Source organism: Vespa velutina, chromosome 16 (genome assembly GCF_912470025.1).
Source record: "Vespa velutina chromosome 16, iVesVel2.1, whole genome shotgun sequence".
Lineage (NCBI taxonomy): Eukaryota > Metazoa > Arthropoda > Insecta > Hymenoptera > Vespidae > Vespa > Vespa velutina.
In genome coordinates, this window is record NC_062203.1 from 4245052 (window position 1) to 4260590 (window position 15539).

A 15539-nucleotide genomic window follows, 5' to 3' on the forward strand; every position below is an offset into this window, starting at 1 on the left:
TTTTAAAAATAAATAAAATAAAATAAAATAAAATAAAATAAAATAAAATAAAATAAAATAAAATAAATAAATAAATAAATAAATAAAGAAAAGCCGATGAGCATAAAAATCAAATGAACATATTACATTGTCTCGAAAAGTTTTATAATTCTCGATACTATCTCTCGGCCATGGTAATGTTTACCTTTTGGAGTCAAGAATGGCGTCTAAGAATTATAAAACATCTTTTCCGAAACTATAGAAAATCAAAATGTTTTTTTCCAAGCTCGACGAGATCGATATATGTTGTTTTTAAGTCTAAATGTGTATACAAAAGTTCGTCGGTTACGAGAACAATTACAACTACAACAATTACAACTACAATAATAATAATAATAAAAAAAAAAAAAAAAAAAAAAAAAAAAAAAAAGAAAAAAGAAGAAAAAAGAAAAAAAAAGGAATAAAAATAAAAGTTTTAAAAACGAAAACAAAAAAAAAAATAATATAATAAGAGTAAAAATAAGTAATTAATAAAATAAATAAATAAATATACAAAAGTCGAGTACGCCTTTTTGGTAACATTTTTCGTGCCTCGATTACGAAATAAATATATATCGAGTGTACACAGGCATGATCAAAAATCATAGTTTATCGTGTAGATAACGTATATATATATATGCATATATATATATATATACGCCATATCATCGTGATGATTAAAAATAAAATTTATTAAAATAGTAGAATTTAAGATAGCATTATACACATTATACGTTCTCTATGGGCTCATTATTATTATATATAGTTATTATTATCATTAAGCGTGTCTATTAAGTATTAAACTAAAAATATCATGCTTGACTTCTCTGTGTATGGAACTTAAGAAACAAAAAAAAGAAAAAGAAAAGAACAAAAAATAAAAATGAGAGTTCTTTGTGTTTTAAACCGCATTGTAATATAGCATTAATAGAAAATATACGTTAAATAATTAGAAAAATTAATTTTTTCAAATCCTTCGATGATAGTAAACAGAATTTAGACTTTTAATGTCTCTCTCTCTCTCCTTACATGAGAATAAGAAATTCGATTTGTAATTATTATTATTATTATTATTATTATTATTATTATTATTATTATTATTATTAATATTATTATTATTACTATTATTATTATTGTTCGCTTTGCAAATCTATAACATTATAATCGACAAAAATTTTCAAGTACATTATTATCGATATCATGCTCGATTACCGTCAAGTTTCATTGATACTCTGTTATAATAGTTTAAGCTCGTTATTATAAATAAATTATCATCATCATTATTATTTTTTTTTTTGCATTATGCAGTAAGCATTTAGCCACTGCCATGAACACAATCAAATTTTATTCAATCGATTGAACCGAATAGTTAGTTCAAAAAGTTAAGATTTAATTTCTGTTTTATGATTTTTTAAGAAATATTATTTCTTTCTAACTTCTTGACTAGAGTAAATCTTGTAGTTTATTTGATTCATCACTGGATTTATTTATGAATTGACATTACATAATAAAAAAAGAAAAAAAAAATTGTATAATGTATCTACTTATTAAATAAAATCATGTAACCATTACACATGTAACAAAAATCCAATGTTGTCAATAAAAATTAAATATTATATATAAAATCTAAATATAATATCGTATGTGCTTATATATTTCATTTCTTTATAATATTATTTTAATATTATAATTATAATCTTATTCCTATGAATAAAAAATTATGTTTAAGGAATGTTTATGCAAACAAAAGCATTTTATTCGTAATGAAAAAATTGGCTATATAAAAAATACAAAATATTTTTATATATTATATCCTAAATATAATAGGTCATGCAAAGTACATCATATTTATTAATATAAAATCATGGACGGATTTAAATACTATCTTTGCTTTGACTATTATTAGAGATTTCTTTAAAATCATTTCTTTTGCATGAATTTTTTTTATACTATTAAAGATGTGAAGCCTTTTGGTTTAACTCCAAACATCCTTAATTAATATTTTTTAAGTTCAAATAAAATACATATACTTGTATATCAATATAAAAAAAAATCTTTCAAAAAGAGAAAATTGTTTGTCATATAAAATTAACAAAAATGTAGTATATATATATATATGTATGTAAGATTCTCTTTAGTATAGAAATGGACGGAGTTAAAGTATGTAATAGAACGTATATCTCTCACAACCTATAAGAAAATAACATTCATAATATTGAGAGATCTTTGAACTATGTTTGCTAATAACAATATCCATAATTGTGCAATTATTTCTCTAAGAGAATTTTGTAAAAGCAGTAAATTATATATCTTTCCTATATATTTCTAGAAAGTATTTTAAAATGTTTCTTTGTTATGCTATAGAAACAGAAAGTTTACGCGAGTAGGTTTTTCCTTCCCATTCTTGATCAGAAGGAAGAGATTCATGACGTACTTTACAAATACGTGGTCCATATTTGAGTAATATCATTATAACGCCAACTACAAAAAGTGTTAAACAGGCACTGGCTGGCCAAAACACGTGTAAACTCATTGTGCAATAACTTTAAGCGACTTCTCGATTAAAACTTTGTTTTTTAAATCTATCAATTTTTCTTTCAATATTATTTTCTACTTTGTACAAATAAGAAACACAAAATGTGGTTCTATGTTAATACTAAATCTTTGTAATATTTCTCTGATTTTTGTACATACGTTTCTCAATCATAAAACATTAAAATTAAAGTGAAATTATATTTCACTTTCACGTTTATGCATTTCCAAGTATTCCTGCGAATTAGAACCTTTTCCTTGAGATTCAGTATCGTGATATTCTATTACTTCAGACTTAACTATCGGTTGTGTAGTGTGAATGGATTCTAATTCGGTTAAATCCAGAGGTGGAGTTTTATGTGGCAATACAGTCCACAAAGATTGAATGTATCGATTTCCTAACAAAAATAAACTCAGATTAATTATATCTATAATCGAATATACCTATATGATGAGACCACATATAAACAACGAATAAATATAAAACATAACCTAAAGATAATAATAATAATAATAATCATATAAAGAAACAAGAGAATATTATTCAATAAATTTTAGATTTACCAGTATGACGATCTTGCCAATAAGCTCTGTGACGGGAACACCAGCAGAATACAATATTCAAAAGAAATATAAATCCACCTATTACAGAACAAATTGTGATAGTAATATAAAAAGGTGTGAAATCTCCGTATTCGTGCTTTACAAAATATGGATTCTTCAGGTATTCTTCACGTTCGTCTAGAATGGACATTTTATAAATTTAAGACCTAGTTATTTCTGAAAAAGAAATAAAAAGGGAAACTTCTTGAGTACATAAATTTATGTGGTTAAACCTTAAACAAATATGCATATGTAGATATTTAAAAAAAAAAAAAAAAAAAAAAAAAAACGTATTAAAAAATTTATAATCTTTAATAAAATAACATACATTTTATTTAAAACTTAATCGCGTTATCATAACCTAACGGTTAAAATATTTTAATGTTTGAGACTCAATAAAGACAAAGTTATACGTAAACGAAGCGTTCTAAGGCGTGGCGTTCAACGTGTACTAATTCTCTTAATATCAAAAATCAACTCAAATATTATATATATATATAACATAATTAAAATAAATTAATATTAATAATTATTTATTAATTTAACTTTTACGTTTGTTTTCTATAAAAGAACGAAACTAAAAATTGAAAATATGAGTAATGCAAACAACAATAAATTATATGCTATGAATCCATCGATAACGATTTTACATACCATGGATCCTTTTCGTGTCTTCTCCTTTTAAATTCGCAAATACATACATGTATTCTTGATAAATAATATCAATTTATTTTGATTCCGTAAATATAAGGACACTTACAACAATTAATAAAGAACACACGACACATAAAACGCTGTTACATACCGAACCATGTTGGAATGTGTTTAGTTACATCGAAACGTGTATTACATCAAGTTGTATTGGGCGGGGCATGATAAATAAGAAGGGTTGAGTAGAATGGAAACATTTCGTTGGATTTCTACGTACAACGATTACGTCATAAGAGGCTCAACCAATGAGAAACGAGATTGAAAATATCGAAAACATCGTTGTATATATCGACTCGAATATCGATATGTACACATACAATTACATCGAGTAAAACTTCTCTATTTTTAATTAAAGGTTATTCAGTACTTCTGATAAACAATTTTAAAGACGAATCTAGGACATATTTTTTTCGAATTTTTCAAAAAGCTTTTTTTCGAAAATAATTTATTCACAAACAAAAATCTCACGATATATTGAAATCTAACTGTAAATCTCGCAAGTATTTAATCGGCCGAATGGCTGCATATTTCAATGTATTTTTAAAATTAATTTATAAGTTGGTTATAATTTTTTTAGACCTTTCTTCTTTTAGACCTTCTGTTTAAGCTTATTGTTCCGCTTATCTATAAACTTTTATTTAAATCTGTGTAAATATTCAACAAGGTTCAGAATATGAAATTTATAAGATTTACGTATATATAATTTATATATACCGTGTATTTACACCTAGATACATAAATTCAAATTCAAATTCAAATTATAATATATATTAGAATTTAAAGTTATTAACTTAATTCTATCTTATTATATAGACAGATTATATCTTATCTTTAATACCTTATAGATACTCCTTACAATGGATTTGAAATTTTATTTTATTTTTGCGTTGCTATTGGCGCAGATTGACTCGATGATTTGGAATCACGCATAGAAGCACTACGTCTTCGTTTAATTTCTTCTTTGCGTCTATTCTTTGCCTCCTTTTGTCTTTGAGCTAACAACTTAGCATAATCAGCAGCTTGCTCCTTACGTGCCAAGCAACGCCTCTTTTTCAATGCACGCCTATGTCTTCTTCTCTGTAAAAATATAAATAAAATAAATTAGTATAATTTAAATGACTCAATAATTTCAATACATATCAATAGATATTTTTTCTTTTTTATTATACCTGTAAAGTCAATGGAGTAATTAGACGCTGTATTTTAGGCGCCTTTAGTCGTTCTTTCTTGCCTTCTTTCTGAACAGGTCTTTTAACAACGAATTGACGTACGTCATCTTCCTTTGTAAGATTAAAAAGCTTACGGATTTTGCTAGCTCTCTTTGGTCCTAAACGACGCGGAACTTGGGTATCGGTAAGTCCAGGAATTTCCTAAATAAAAATAAATATTAATGGAATAATAATAACATACCTAATAATAGAAATAATTTATATGAATTTTTAATTGTCTCGTTAGTACACTGAGAAAGAGTCAAAGTAATGAAACTGTTTCCCAAATTAAAACGATAATTGATCTACCATGCCTACGATAGTACTTCAAGATTATTTATCATTCTTGTGTACACCCTTACACAACATGGATACATATAGCATTTTCATGTTTATCTTACCTGCTCTCCTTTCTTCACAATTACTAAGGCAAGTACCGACAAATTCGCATCGACGATGCAACCACGTACAGATTTACGTTTCCTCTCTCCATCGCGTCTGGGTCTGTAGCAAGAATGTCCCTTTGATAGTAATAACCGTACACGACCTATTAAAAGCATTGTTATAACCTTATCCTTGTAACAAAGAAAGTTATATATAGAATATTAAATGAAATTTTAAAAGATACTTGCCATTAGTTAAAATACCCTGTTTCATAGGGAAGCCTTGTTTGTCATTACCACCAGCAATACGTACTACATATCCCTTCCATTCATCGCCAAGAGAATCGGCTTCCACCTCTGCTCCCATTCGTTTTTCGTAAAACATTCGGAGCTTGTGCTCGTCCGAAATCTCGAATAATTTTTGGCATCCTGTGGCCGGGAATGATACGTTCAACTGTAAAAGAACAATCACTAATGATTAACTTCAAGGAAAATTCAATTAAAATTTTATTATGAACGTAAAGGTTAAATCTCATTCTCAGTGCGTCAATTCGGTAATAATTTTAATCAGAAAAACAATTACATCGAAAATTCATTATTTTAAACGAATAATATATCATTATATGAGACATAGAAATATATAATCGTGTACTTTTAACACTATTAAACAATCAAGAATAGCGGCTGCAACATATGACGCCGAAGATTTGAATAACCTGTATCAAATATGAAAACACACTTTGTTAAAATTACTAATGTGAAAGAAATATACGCGAGCCTTTACAATATCTTTAAAAGTAATCAAATTGTTTAAGGGAAGATGGATCTCGAAAATATTATTGGATTCGTACCTTCATTGTGATAAAATCTAAATACCACTAAGAACCGTGAACGAGAAAGACCATTAACTAGAAATGTATCGGATACCTTTCAGATTATTGCAACACTGCTTTCTGATTGGCTTAAGAGCTTCCGTGTGGCGTGACTGCCACGCTCTCTAGCGACGTTGTTGAACTATCACATACCTATAATAATGGAGATATATTTAATATAAATTTAATTTTACTTAACAAATTTTTTTTATTAAAAAAAAAAAAAAAAAAAAAAAAAGAAAAAAAAATTTTATATACATTTATAAATTATTAATAATAATATATTAAGTATACATAAAAATAATATATTAGTATCATTTTTATACCCATTGCAATTTATCATCGTATTTATTGTATTTATTGTATTTATTGTATAGTAAATGTTTAATTATTTAGTATTATTAAGTGATAATTCTTCAAGAATATCACCTTTTTTTCTATTCATATTTTCTAATAATACCAGTTAAAAAATGATTTCGAAAAAGTGATTGACTTGATTATATATAATTGAAAAAGTTATTACTACAGATACCCCAAGCAATAGATTTTATTTTTACGAATATCTTTTAAACGTGACTACATTCCAAATTGTGAATAATATAAATTAGAAAAAACGTTGCGAAAGATCGATTGATATATTAGAAGGGATGTAAGTTAGAAAAAATACACTAATTACCTATAATTAACGAGGGCGATCCAGATTTTGTATTAAAGTATTATTCACTATATCGATATGACGTCACGTTTATCACTAGGATAAGTTAAATTATTCTACCGCGCATGCGCAAGAAAATAAATATATTAATTATTATTACAAAATAAATATATTAATTTCTTTACCTATTATCAATATATACAATATAATAATAAATATAATAATCGCAAAAGATTTTATTAATCGTTATTGTTAACATATAGATAAATCTATTTTTTTTTTTTTTTTTACTAAACAATTTCCTACCAAACATATTTTTTTTTTTTAAATTTCTATTTCGTGATGTAAAAAAACGAAATAATTAGTACATTGAATAATAAATTTCTATTTTTTTCCCTTTTGTAAATATTCTAAACGAATAATATTTTGTAAAATTATGATTTATAAATATTTAATTATGTATAGTTTATATATATGAAAACTTTTTACAGAAAAAAATTTCTTACTATTTTCTTACTTAATTTATAATCGCCATATATATGTGTATGTGTATATATATATATATATATATACATATATATATCTTTCTTTTTTAACATAGTGACATAAAAGTTAAGATTACCTTCACTGTTATTAAATGTATGTTTGTGTATATTCGTGAATGTGGAATGGAAACCAATGAGATGCAAATGTGTAAAATAATATCAATAAATTTCTAAAGAACATTGAAATATTTTATACGATTTCTATATATTGAGAGTGAATTATATACTAATACAATTTTGTTTTCTTTGAAAATGCTTCCGTCATCTTTTTTACAAATATTACGATGTAAGTCTATTTAGATCGATATAAAATAATACATTGATATTATTGTTATTGATTTTAAAACTACGAAAACTTTATCAATTTTGTTACTATTATAAATTATTATCGATTATGTAACTAATATAAATTCGTTATAGTTCAAACATGTCGGATGTCACAATTTACATTTGTACCTGTATCCAATCCTGTCAGACAAGAAGATATATTACAATTAAGAAACTTCATAGAAAATAATAATGAAATATGCGTCTTAACCGGTGCTGGGGTTTCCACAGAAAGTGGAATTCCAGATTATAGATCTGCAGGTGTTGGTATTTATGCTAGAAGCAGTCGAAGGCCGGTTCTTTATAAAGATTTTTGTTCTAATGAATTTATTAGAAGACGATATTGGGCACGAAATTATGTAGGATGGCCTAGGTTTGAATTATTCTTGTTTTTTTTTTTTTTTTCAATTTAAATAAAATAAATTCTAAAGCATATTATTATTGAATACATATAGAAATTTTTATAACATAGATTTTCAACGTTTCAACCAAATGATACTCATAAAGTATTAAAAAATCTTGAAGAAATTGGCAAGATATCATGTATTGTTACACAAAATGTGGATAATTTACATACAAAAGCTGGAAATAGAAATGTTATAGAACTTCATGGTACAGCTTTTCGAGTAATGTGTCTTAATTGTAATCATAAAATGGAACGGTCTAATTTTCAAAATATTCTTAAGGAACTCAATCCACTTTTAAATAGTCATAGCGAAATGATAAGGCCTGACGGAGATGTAGATTTAACTCAGGTATTTTTTGATAATAATTTAATAGATGTTACGTATATATGTATTTTTATAACAATTCATACAATTTTTTATAGCAAGAGACTGAAGAATTTAATGTTCCACCGTGTGAAAATTGTGGTGGTGTATTGAAACCAGACATAGTCTTTTTTGGCGATAATGTACCTCGTCATGTCGTAGAAAATGTAAAAAATATAGTAGAGCAATCGAGTTCATTATTAATTTTAGGAACATCTTTAAGTACATTTTCTGGTTATAGAATAGTACTTCAAGCTCTAAATGCTAAAAAACCTATAATATTAGTAAATATTGGTAAAACTAGAGCTGATAATGATATATCTATTAGAATAGAAGGAAGATGTGGATATATACTCTCTAAAGCTTGTAGATTTAATAATTCAATTATAAAAAATAAAGTTTATTCTTAACCATACTCATTAATGTTGTTCATTTTTTGCTCATAAAATCGTACTCTTATTAAATTGTAATATTTACAATTTGCAAATGAAATATTTTTGTACCGTTAACGTATAAATATTTTATAAAATCATGTTTACCTTTTAAATATGTATGGACAAGATTAGAAAACATTATTACATGATATTTAATATAGATTTAATGTTTCATTACAAATGTTTAGTAACATAATCATTTATGACGTGTGTATTGTTATTTCATCAATTGGAAGATTTGGATTCTTTAGCATGTTGAAGACTCTGTGTAATATATAATTTAGCTAAGCTTTGTGCACAGAATTGTGATATATGTTCACTGTAAGTGTTAATTTGTCCTGCGACAATCATTGGATTTAATCTTGGTGGTACCGGTAATGGTCTCATTATTTTGTTGATATCATCATCGGGAAGTGGTGGTTCATCTTTAGCAGCTCTTGCTGCATTTTCTTGAGCTCTCTTTGCTAACAATCGATTTTTGTCCTGTTGCTGTCGAACAACCAATTGTTGATATCTATTGAATTTCATAGCTTCTTGATTTAATTCATCTACACGATCCATTAAACAACGTAATTGATTTTCCAATACTGTAGCAGTTCCAAGATCTAAATATTTAGTGCCTTCTTCTTCTGGAATCATTTCTTCTAATTCTGACATCATGATATTTGTTAAATTACTATTTTTTATAACAACAGGAATTTCAACGAATAGACTTTCATAACCGATCTTAAGTGCCCGTAAAGCTTCGGGAGTAAATTCGCCTTCCTTATACATTTGTATAGCTTGTGGTGTGAGACGATAAGCTTTAAGAGTTAAAAACCCTCTGGCCGACTTGGCAGTGTCATAAATAAGCACAACAGATTCTTCTATAGATGTTTGATAATGATATTGTGATTCTAAAAGTGATACATTTAAAAAATTACCAACATCTGCACTTTGATACCATCCAACGTGAAAATGATCAACGTTAACCCTAAATATAATAAGAAATACAATGGATATATAATATAAATAATTTGAACTATATTACAAGATTTATTTGTACATACCATCTAAGTCTACGCATCATAGCTAATTGATATTCCTCTTCGTCGGCGATTTCGTCATTTTTAGGAAAAGGAAAACAATTGGTTATTTCCAATCTGTTTTGTACAACTAAACCAAGAAGTGCACCTTGTGCAACTTCCATGTTGCTCATAGACTCCTCATGACAATGTTTTACCATTTTCATTACAACTAATCCATCGCATTGAACATAATCTATACGTGGTTCTACTTCAGGAATTCTTCTTGATTGTGTTCTTGAAGCCATTTTAATAGAAAGAAATAATAGATTTTATAAGCTACGAAAAACGTGACTTTTATCGAAGTCTGTCACTCAGATTCGCACACAATGCCTACCCATGAGGATGATGAAGAAAAAAACACTCATAGAGTTTCCTTACAGTAGAAATATCGTATTCTAACTAATATGTCGATTAAGCGCTATCTCGTGGCAAAAGAAAAATTTTCATTCTAAATTTTACAAATTAATCTGTAAAAAAAAAAATTAAATAAAATTATATAAAAGAATTAAATTAAGTAGAATTGAATAATATTTTCAATTTGATTCGATGATTTATTTACCACGTGACCAAAGATTAATTCGTCAAGGATATATGATGTATCTATAGATTGATTAGTTAATGGTTCATCATATATCTACGAAGTAATTTGTCAATGATTCATAACGTTCTACAGAATAATTCGTCAATGCACAATAACAGTAGATCGTCAACAAGGGATTAATCGTTTATGATTAATTATTATATATTAATATTATAAAAATATATTGTGCTACAATAAAAATCATTGTACGATCAAATATTGCTTGTATATATCATTATAGTATTATCAGTATAATATTATTATATTTAATATATCTATATATTATTGTATTATTTTCTAGTCATGTACAGAGAGAGAGAGAGAGAGAGAGAGAGAGAGAGAGAGAGAGAGAGAGAGAGAGAGAGAGAGAGAGAGAGAGAGAGAGAGAAAGAGAGACAGAGACAGAGAATGTCATTTATCTTTATAAAAGAATGTTATTTGATTTGAAAGTATGCGATTTTGATTCGTCACTTTTATAAATAATCAGTTGAGATGTTAATGGTTAAATATATCCTCCAATAAATAAAGAAATAATTTTGTTTATCACAAAATGATAAATAATGAATAATTATTGATTATTCTAAAGTCTATAGATAATAAGTTTTTTGAAACTTACTACCAGGTAGCGCTTCAATCACTCTGTATTTAGGTTTAAATTTCTAGGACTTTGCAATTACACCATGAATTTTTATGAATCCAATTTTTGTTCGATTTTGTTTATTAAGGAATTCATTCGAATGACAAAAGTTTTTTTATACGAGATCATTATTGTGGCTATAGTAGATCATCATGCATTGACTGATGTTTCAGTTTAGGTTTTTCAATTTACGCGCGGCCATGGCGCGAGGAGCAAATGTAATTTACAGAGGCACACACATCGATACGAGGGATCAAGAGGAGGGATAGGATTCTCCTAACGCATTTTTAGTTCATTTTTTTTCCGCTATCGTCGCTATAGTCACATACGTCTCGAGCGATATTGGTTGAACAGTTTTAATACCATCGTGTTCGTTTGTAGTTGGAAAAGACGGAAAAAGTGTATAACGGAGTCTTAGTCGTCGTCGTTGCAAAATATAACCTCTTAAATAAAATGATACAATTTTTATCTGGATCGCTTAAAGTTTTGTTCTTTCGACAAATTTGACTTAACCAAACTTGAATTATTTTATTAACGCGGTAATAAACTAAATATACGCATCATGAAAGTTATCGTGAAAAAACTTCAGGGGAAAGAATATATTATCGATGTGAGTGATACAAATATTTTAAATTTTGTAAACTTTTACTATGTTTCTTATTTATATATATATATATATATATATATATATATATATATACATGTATATATATACATTTACATATACGTATACATATACATATATATATATATACACACACATATATGTATATATATATATATATATATATATATATATATAGATATACACATAATCTTATTTCAATTGATTTGATTAGAAATTCATGCTAATTTAGAAGAAATATCGTGTATTTTATGTCGTCTGTCGTGCATGATATATTCCATTGTTTCAGATTATGCCAACAGAAACTGTCTTACAACTGAAACATAAATTAAGTGACCTTTTAGGCATTGAGGTACCACAACAAAGATTATTGCTCACAGGCAAAACATTGGCTGGTAAGATGATATAATATTGCATTTAAGAATTTATATGTGTATATAAACACACGTACACACACGCATACACATATGTAAAAGGAAATTTTATCTTATTATCAGTCGTATTCGATTTTAGATGAACAGCCATTAAGTTTTTATCCAGCAATTAAGGATGGAAGTAGACTTAACTTAGTTGTTATAAAGAAAGCAGAAGAAGGACCAAGTGAGGCTAAATCTTATCACAAAACTGGAACACAAATTTTGAGAGATGAGGTTACCAGAGTTTTAAGGCATTATTATACAGAATCTGAAGCAGAATCAATCGTTAATGAGTTAATAAAAGACTTGAAGAACAAAGTAAATAACCTTAGTTACGACGACTTGGAAAGATTCGCAACAGCATTATTACAGGACCAAGAAAATATAGCTTAAGATTATTTCAATTTTGCAATATCGCTTATCAATCGAATATAACTTTATTTAATCGATATCTTGCCTCATTGTACCCCACATTCGATAGTATTTAAGAAAGATAAATATCATATATATCATTGGGAAATGTTAATTAATTTTTTCTTTTATATTTCTTCTTTTTTATTGTTTTACGGTACAATCGCGAAAGAAAGAATATACGTTTACAACAATGATCTAATATGGATCAGCAAGATCCACTTGACGGTAATATCTTGCTACCAGACATATGAACAAATTTAGTGCTCTTATTTCGTGTTCTTCCAACTTTTTCTAAATAAACAGAAATGTGTAGCATTAGACGTGTAATTTTTATAAAAATTTACGATTCGAGAAAAGTTCAGTAATTTAAGCATATCTTATTATATATTACATTTTATATTAAGCTTTTACTGAAATTAATATAATTTATAATCAATGCCAAAATTGTGAGTATAGTTATTGTAAGAAATTTTTGTTTTTATAAAATATCTTAATTCTTTTTTTCTTCCCATTAGAACAAAATCGTACTGAACTTTTCTTAAAATGAAAAATATTGTAAGTAAATATATATTACAGAATTTGCTCTAATAACAGAACATGCCCTTGCCAAAGAACGTAAGCAGGAGCATGTATCAGGATTCAATGGTAAATCCAAAACAACCAATAAAGCATAGAGCCATTGTCCGATTTTGTATTCAATCTTTCCTTGTGTTTGTACATACTCAACTAAATATTCCAAGACTTGTTCTATTAATGGTTGTTTCATACGTAAAAGTATTGTCAATGTTGGACTACGAGATTTGTTCTCATTGCTACATTCCTCAGAACAGTAAGCGATCCAACCACGTTGATCATCCAAATTAGGCTGAAATGGTAATCACAAGTATTCTTTTAAATAAAATCTATATTATGCTTTTAGTAATCCAAAAAAAGTATATATTTATCTACCACTTGTGTCTCTTGAGATTTCCATTTGCATTTATATGTTTTTATTTTATTTTTCATTTGAATAACGTACAATTTTAAATTTCTAAAATTTCCTAATTGACGTTCTTGCCAATCACTAGTAGGTCCGAGACATGGTGGTGCTTCGACACATCCTGCCAACTATTATTATACTTATTTCATGATGTTTAAATAATACTATGTTAAATGTAATTTATTAGTATAGCATTGACTTACATGCTCAACATATATTGTAGGTTTCTTCAAACATTCTCGATCTATATCAGCCACTACTACGTCAGCACATTGTTGAGCTTCTATTCTAGAAATAGAAAATAAAACGAAGAAGAAATGTGAATATATTTTATCTTTTTAATATATATAAAATAATACAGTACTACTTACACTACACGCTTGATGTAGTCTCCTCCAGAAATTGGAGGTTGTTTGAGATCAATATCTTCATCGATATTACCTACATAAAATGCTGGTTCTCTTAAAGAATCCATTTCATTTACTCTTTACAAATATTGATATATTATCAATTTTTAATTGATTTAAAATATTATCCCTACAATGTATACCTCTTTGTTGAAAAATTCGTTAATGTCGTAATATCACTTATTTACATATATATTTAACTTAGGTGAAAATTTGTTTTTTAATTAAATTGATTTAAATGAAACACGTTATCTATATAAAAATAATTTCTTCGTTGTCTAACAAAATTTTCATACATTCATTCTGTACAAACTTGGTAGTACTGTCTATCATAAATTCATATAGAAATCGTATGGTCCTATGATATTGAATTAGTTAGAATTATTGAAAATTTCAGCTAATGTATACAAAGTACGAATTCTTAAATAATTATTTTCTATGATAGTTTAATATAAAAGAAAAAAAATAAAAATATATTTTTAAAATGAAGGTTATAAAGTTAAAATGGCATCTATAGTACAACAACCAATCAGAATTGAGTGATGGTCATCGATAATTGGTTAGAGAAATCGATGTGGTCCAAGAAAATAAATCAAAGGAATGTCGTATCTATGTAACTACTTTCATTGCACAGTTGGGATCACTGATTCACGAATTTAGTATTGTTACGCTTTCATTATTATCTTTTAAATATATTTTTAAATATTATTAATTTATAAATAGTGATAATGTTTTCGCGTGCAATAAATAAGATATTTAAACGATCATATTGTGAAAGAATTTTAACGTGTCGTGTTTATTCATCAAATACATCACAACTAAATACGGGTATGAAAATTAGTTAGGTTATATTTTCTGATAAAATTTTATTAAATATGTTAAAATTTGTATCCATAGGCGAGGAACCTGATCCGGCACCAATATTTTTTAATCAGGAGACACAAGAGACATTGCAATTATTAACAAGAATCGATTATAAGAAGGTTGTTAGAAAACGTTTGACCGGTAAAAGATTACAATGTCCTGAATATAAATTTATGACCGATAAAGAATTAGAAGAAGCTTTGGAGCTTGGAAAAAAGAGAGCCCATAAACGTTTGCAAATGCCTCCAGTAGTAAAGACGAGAAAAGAAATAGATGTGATATTAAGTAAAGACGAAGCATTAGAGGGATTTGATACAAGTAAATACGTTTTTACGGATATAAGTTTTGGTATAAGAGATAGGGAAAAATTCATAGTAATTAGGGAATTGGATGGAACTCTTAGATATGCGAAGTGGGAAGAACGAGAAAGACTATATCAAGTCTATAATCCTAGAAGAGGAAAGGAAATAGTACCTCCAAAATTATTTCATG

At 26.9% G+C, this 15539-nt stretch overlaps 8 protein-coding genes across 10 annotated transcripts in view; 3 read left to right on the forward strand and 5 right to left on the reverse strand.

Moving 5' to 3' along the window:
- Positions 1–689: 689 nt before the first annotated feature.
- Positions 690–2553, reverse strand: LOC124954712. Its single transcript, XM_047508037.1, has one exon. It carries the CDS (start codon positions 2549–2551, stop codon positions 2372–2374), a length of 180 nt encoding a protein of 59 aa, XP_047363993.1. The 5' UTR covers positions 2552–2553; the 3' UTR covers positions 690–2371.
- LOC124954711 lies at positions 690–3967 on the reverse strand. Of its 3 annotated transcripts, XM_047508035.1 has the most exons (4): positions 3808–3946; positions 3115–3291; positions 2713–2948; positions 690–2208 (listed from the first exon to the last, which is right to left on the reverse strand). In XM_047508035.1, the coding sequence occupies exons 1-3, from the start codon at positions 3854–3856 to the stop codon at positions 2749–2751; spliced, it is 426 nt and encodes a 141-aa protein (XP_047363991.1). In that variant the 5' UTR covers positions 3857–3946; the 3' UTR covers positions 690–2208; positions 2713–2748. The 3 variants fall into 3 exon arrangements, with proteins under 3 accessions (XP_047363991.1, XP_047363992.1, XP_047363990.1); XM_047508036.1 differs by lacking the exon at positions 690–2208 and having other exon boundaries at positions 2669–2948; positions 3115–3330; positions 3808–3967; XM_047508034.1 differs by lacking the exon at positions 690–2208 and having other exon boundaries at positions 2669–2948.
- Positions 3808–6432, reverse strand: LOC124954710 (40S ribosomal protein S6-like). The gene is made up of 5 exons (XM_047508033.1): positions 6307–6432; positions 5705–5909; positions 5474–5619; positions 5034–5234; positions 3808–4941 (listed from the first exon to the last, which is right to left on the reverse strand). The coding sequence occupies exons 1-5, from the start codon at positions 6310–6312 to the stop codon at positions 4741–4743; spliced, it is 759 nt and encodes a 252-aa protein (XP_047363989.1). The 5' UTR covers positions 6313–6432; the 3' UTR covers positions 3808–4740.
- A 1126-nt stretch (positions 6433–7558) lies between these two features.
- Positions 7559–9039, forward strand: LOC124954709 (NAD-dependent protein deacylase Sirt4). Its single transcript, XM_047508032.1, has 4 exons — positions 7559–7813; positions 7948–8227; positions 8327–8609; positions 8684–9039. The coding sequence occupies exons 1-4, from the start codon at positions 7780–7782 to the stop codon at positions 9032–9034; spliced, it is 948 nt and encodes a 315-aa protein (XP_047363988.1). The 5' UTR covers positions 7559–7779; the 3' UTR covers positions 9035–9039.
- A 165-nt stretch (positions 9040–9204) lies between these two features.
- LOC124954708 (eukaryotic translation initiation factor 3 subunit H) lies at positions 9205–10482 on the reverse strand. The gene is made up of 2 exons (XM_047508031.1): positions 10108–10482; positions 9205–10031 (listed from the first exon to the last, which is right to left on the reverse strand). Exons 1-2 carry the CDS (start codon positions 10368–10370, stop codon positions 9284–9286), a joined length of 1011 nt encoding a protein of 336 aa, XP_047363987.1. The 5' UTR covers positions 10371–10482; the 3' UTR covers positions 9205–9283.
- A 1193-nt stretch (positions 10483–11675) lies between these two features.
- LOC124954804 (ubiquitin-like protein 4A) lies at positions 11676–12832 on the forward strand. Its single transcript, XM_047508292.1, has 3 exons — positions 11676–11952; positions 12257–12362; positions 12481–12832. The coding sequence occupies exons 1-3, from the start codon at positions 11905–11907 to the stop codon at positions 12774–12776; spliced, it is 450 nt and encodes a 149-aa protein (XP_047364248.1). The 5' UTR covers positions 11676–11904; the 3' UTR covers positions 12777–12832.
- A 21-nt stretch (positions 12833–12853) lies between these two features.
- Positions 12854–14640, reverse strand: LOC124954803 (gem-associated protein 2). The gene is made up of 5 exons (XM_047508290.1): positions 14148–14640; positions 13980–14064; positions 13746–13904; positions 13372–13662; positions 12854–13088 (listed from the first exon to the last, which is right to left on the reverse strand). Exons 1-5 carry the CDS (start codon positions 14249–14251, stop codon positions 12993–12995), a joined length of 735 nt encoding a protein of 244 aa, XP_047364246.1. The 5' UTR covers positions 14252–14640; the 3' UTR covers positions 12854–12992.
- Positions 14641–14799: 159 nt separating this feature from the next.
- The window catches only part of LOC124954802 (28S ribosomal protein S22, mitochondrial), a 1385-nt gene continuing 645 nt past the window's right edge, over positions 14800–15539 (forward strand). The window contains exons 1-2 of the mRNA XM_047508289.1: positions 14800–15011; positions 15081–15539. The exon at positions 15081–15539 is cut by the window's right edge and continues 14 nt beyond it. Of these exons, the coding sequence (XP_047364245.1) occupies positions 14912–15011; positions 15081–15539 (559 nt within the window). The 5' untranslated portion in view covers positions 14800–14911. The remainder of the gene's footprint in view (positions 15012–15080) is intronic.

Bases quoted from the DNA above. Each gene is read 5' to 3' on its own strand.
- LOC124954712 (XM_047508037.1), bottom strand. From the start codon at position 2,551: ATGAGTTTACACGTGTTTTGGCCAGCCAGTGCCTGTTTAACACTTTTT.
- LOC124954711 (XM_047508035.1), bottom strand. From the start codon at position 3,856: ATGTATGTATTTGCGAATTTAAAAGGAGAAGACACGAAAAGGATCCAT. The intron at 3,292-3,807 runs GTATGTAAAATC...TGTCCATTCTAG, and splicing joins AGACACGAAAAGGATCCATG to ACGAACGTGAAGAATACCTG. The intron at 2,949-3,114 runs GTAAATCTAAAA...TATTTTTGTTAG, and splicing joins TTGGCAAGATCGTCATACTG to GAAATCGATACATTCAATCT.
- LOC124954710 (XM_047508033.1), bottom strand. The intron at 5,235-5,473 runs GTAAGATAAACA...ATTTTTATTTAG, and splicing joins TTGTGAAGAAAGGAGAGCAG to GAAATTCCTGGACTTACCGA. The intron at 4,942-5,033 runs GTATAATAAAAA...ATATTTTTACAG, and splicing joins TTACTCCATTGACTTTACAG to AGAAGAAGACATAGGCGTGC.
- LOC124954709 (XM_047508032.1), top strand. From the start codon at position 7,780: ATGCTTCCGTCATCTTTTTTACAAATATTACGAT. The intron at 7,814-7,947 runs GTAAGTCTATTT...AATTCGTTATAG, and splicing joins TTTTTTACAAATATTACGAT to TTCAAACATGTCGGATGTCA. The intron at 8,228-8,326 runs GTTTGAATTATT...TTTATAACATAG, and splicing joins AATTATGTAGGATGGCCTAG to ATTTTCAACGTTTCAACCAA.
- LOC124954708 (XM_047508031.1), bottom strand. From the start codon at position 10,370: ATGGCTTCAAGAACACAATCAAGAAGAATTCCTGAAGTAGAACCACGT. The intron at 10,032-10,107 runs GTATGTACAAAT...TATTATATTTAG, and splicing joins ATGATGCGTAGACTTAGATG to GGTTAACGTTGATCATTTTC.
- LOC124954804 (XM_047508292.1), top strand. From the start codon at position 11,905: ATGAAAGTTATCGTGAAAAAACTTCAGGGGAAAGAATATATTATCGAT. The intron at 11,953-12,256 runs GTGAGTGATACA...CCATTGTTTCAG, and splicing joins GGAAAGAATATATTATCGAT to ATTATGCCAACAGAAACTGT. The intron at 12,363-12,480 runs GTAAGATGATAT...ATTCGATTTTAG, and splicing joins CACAGGCAAAACATTGGCTG to ATGAACAGCCATTAAGTTTT.
- LOC124954803 (XM_047508290.1), bottom strand. From the start codon at position 14,251: ATGGATTCTTTAAGAGAACCAGCATTTTATGTAGGTAATATCGATGAA. The intron at 13,905-13,979 runs GTAAGTCAATGC...GTATAATAATAG, and splicing joins CTACAATATATGTTGAGCAT to TTGGCAGGATGTGTCGAAGC. The intron at 13,663-13,745 runs GTAGATAAATAT...TTACCATTTCAG, and splicing joins AATCTCAAGAGACACAAGTG to CCTAATTTGGATGATCAACG.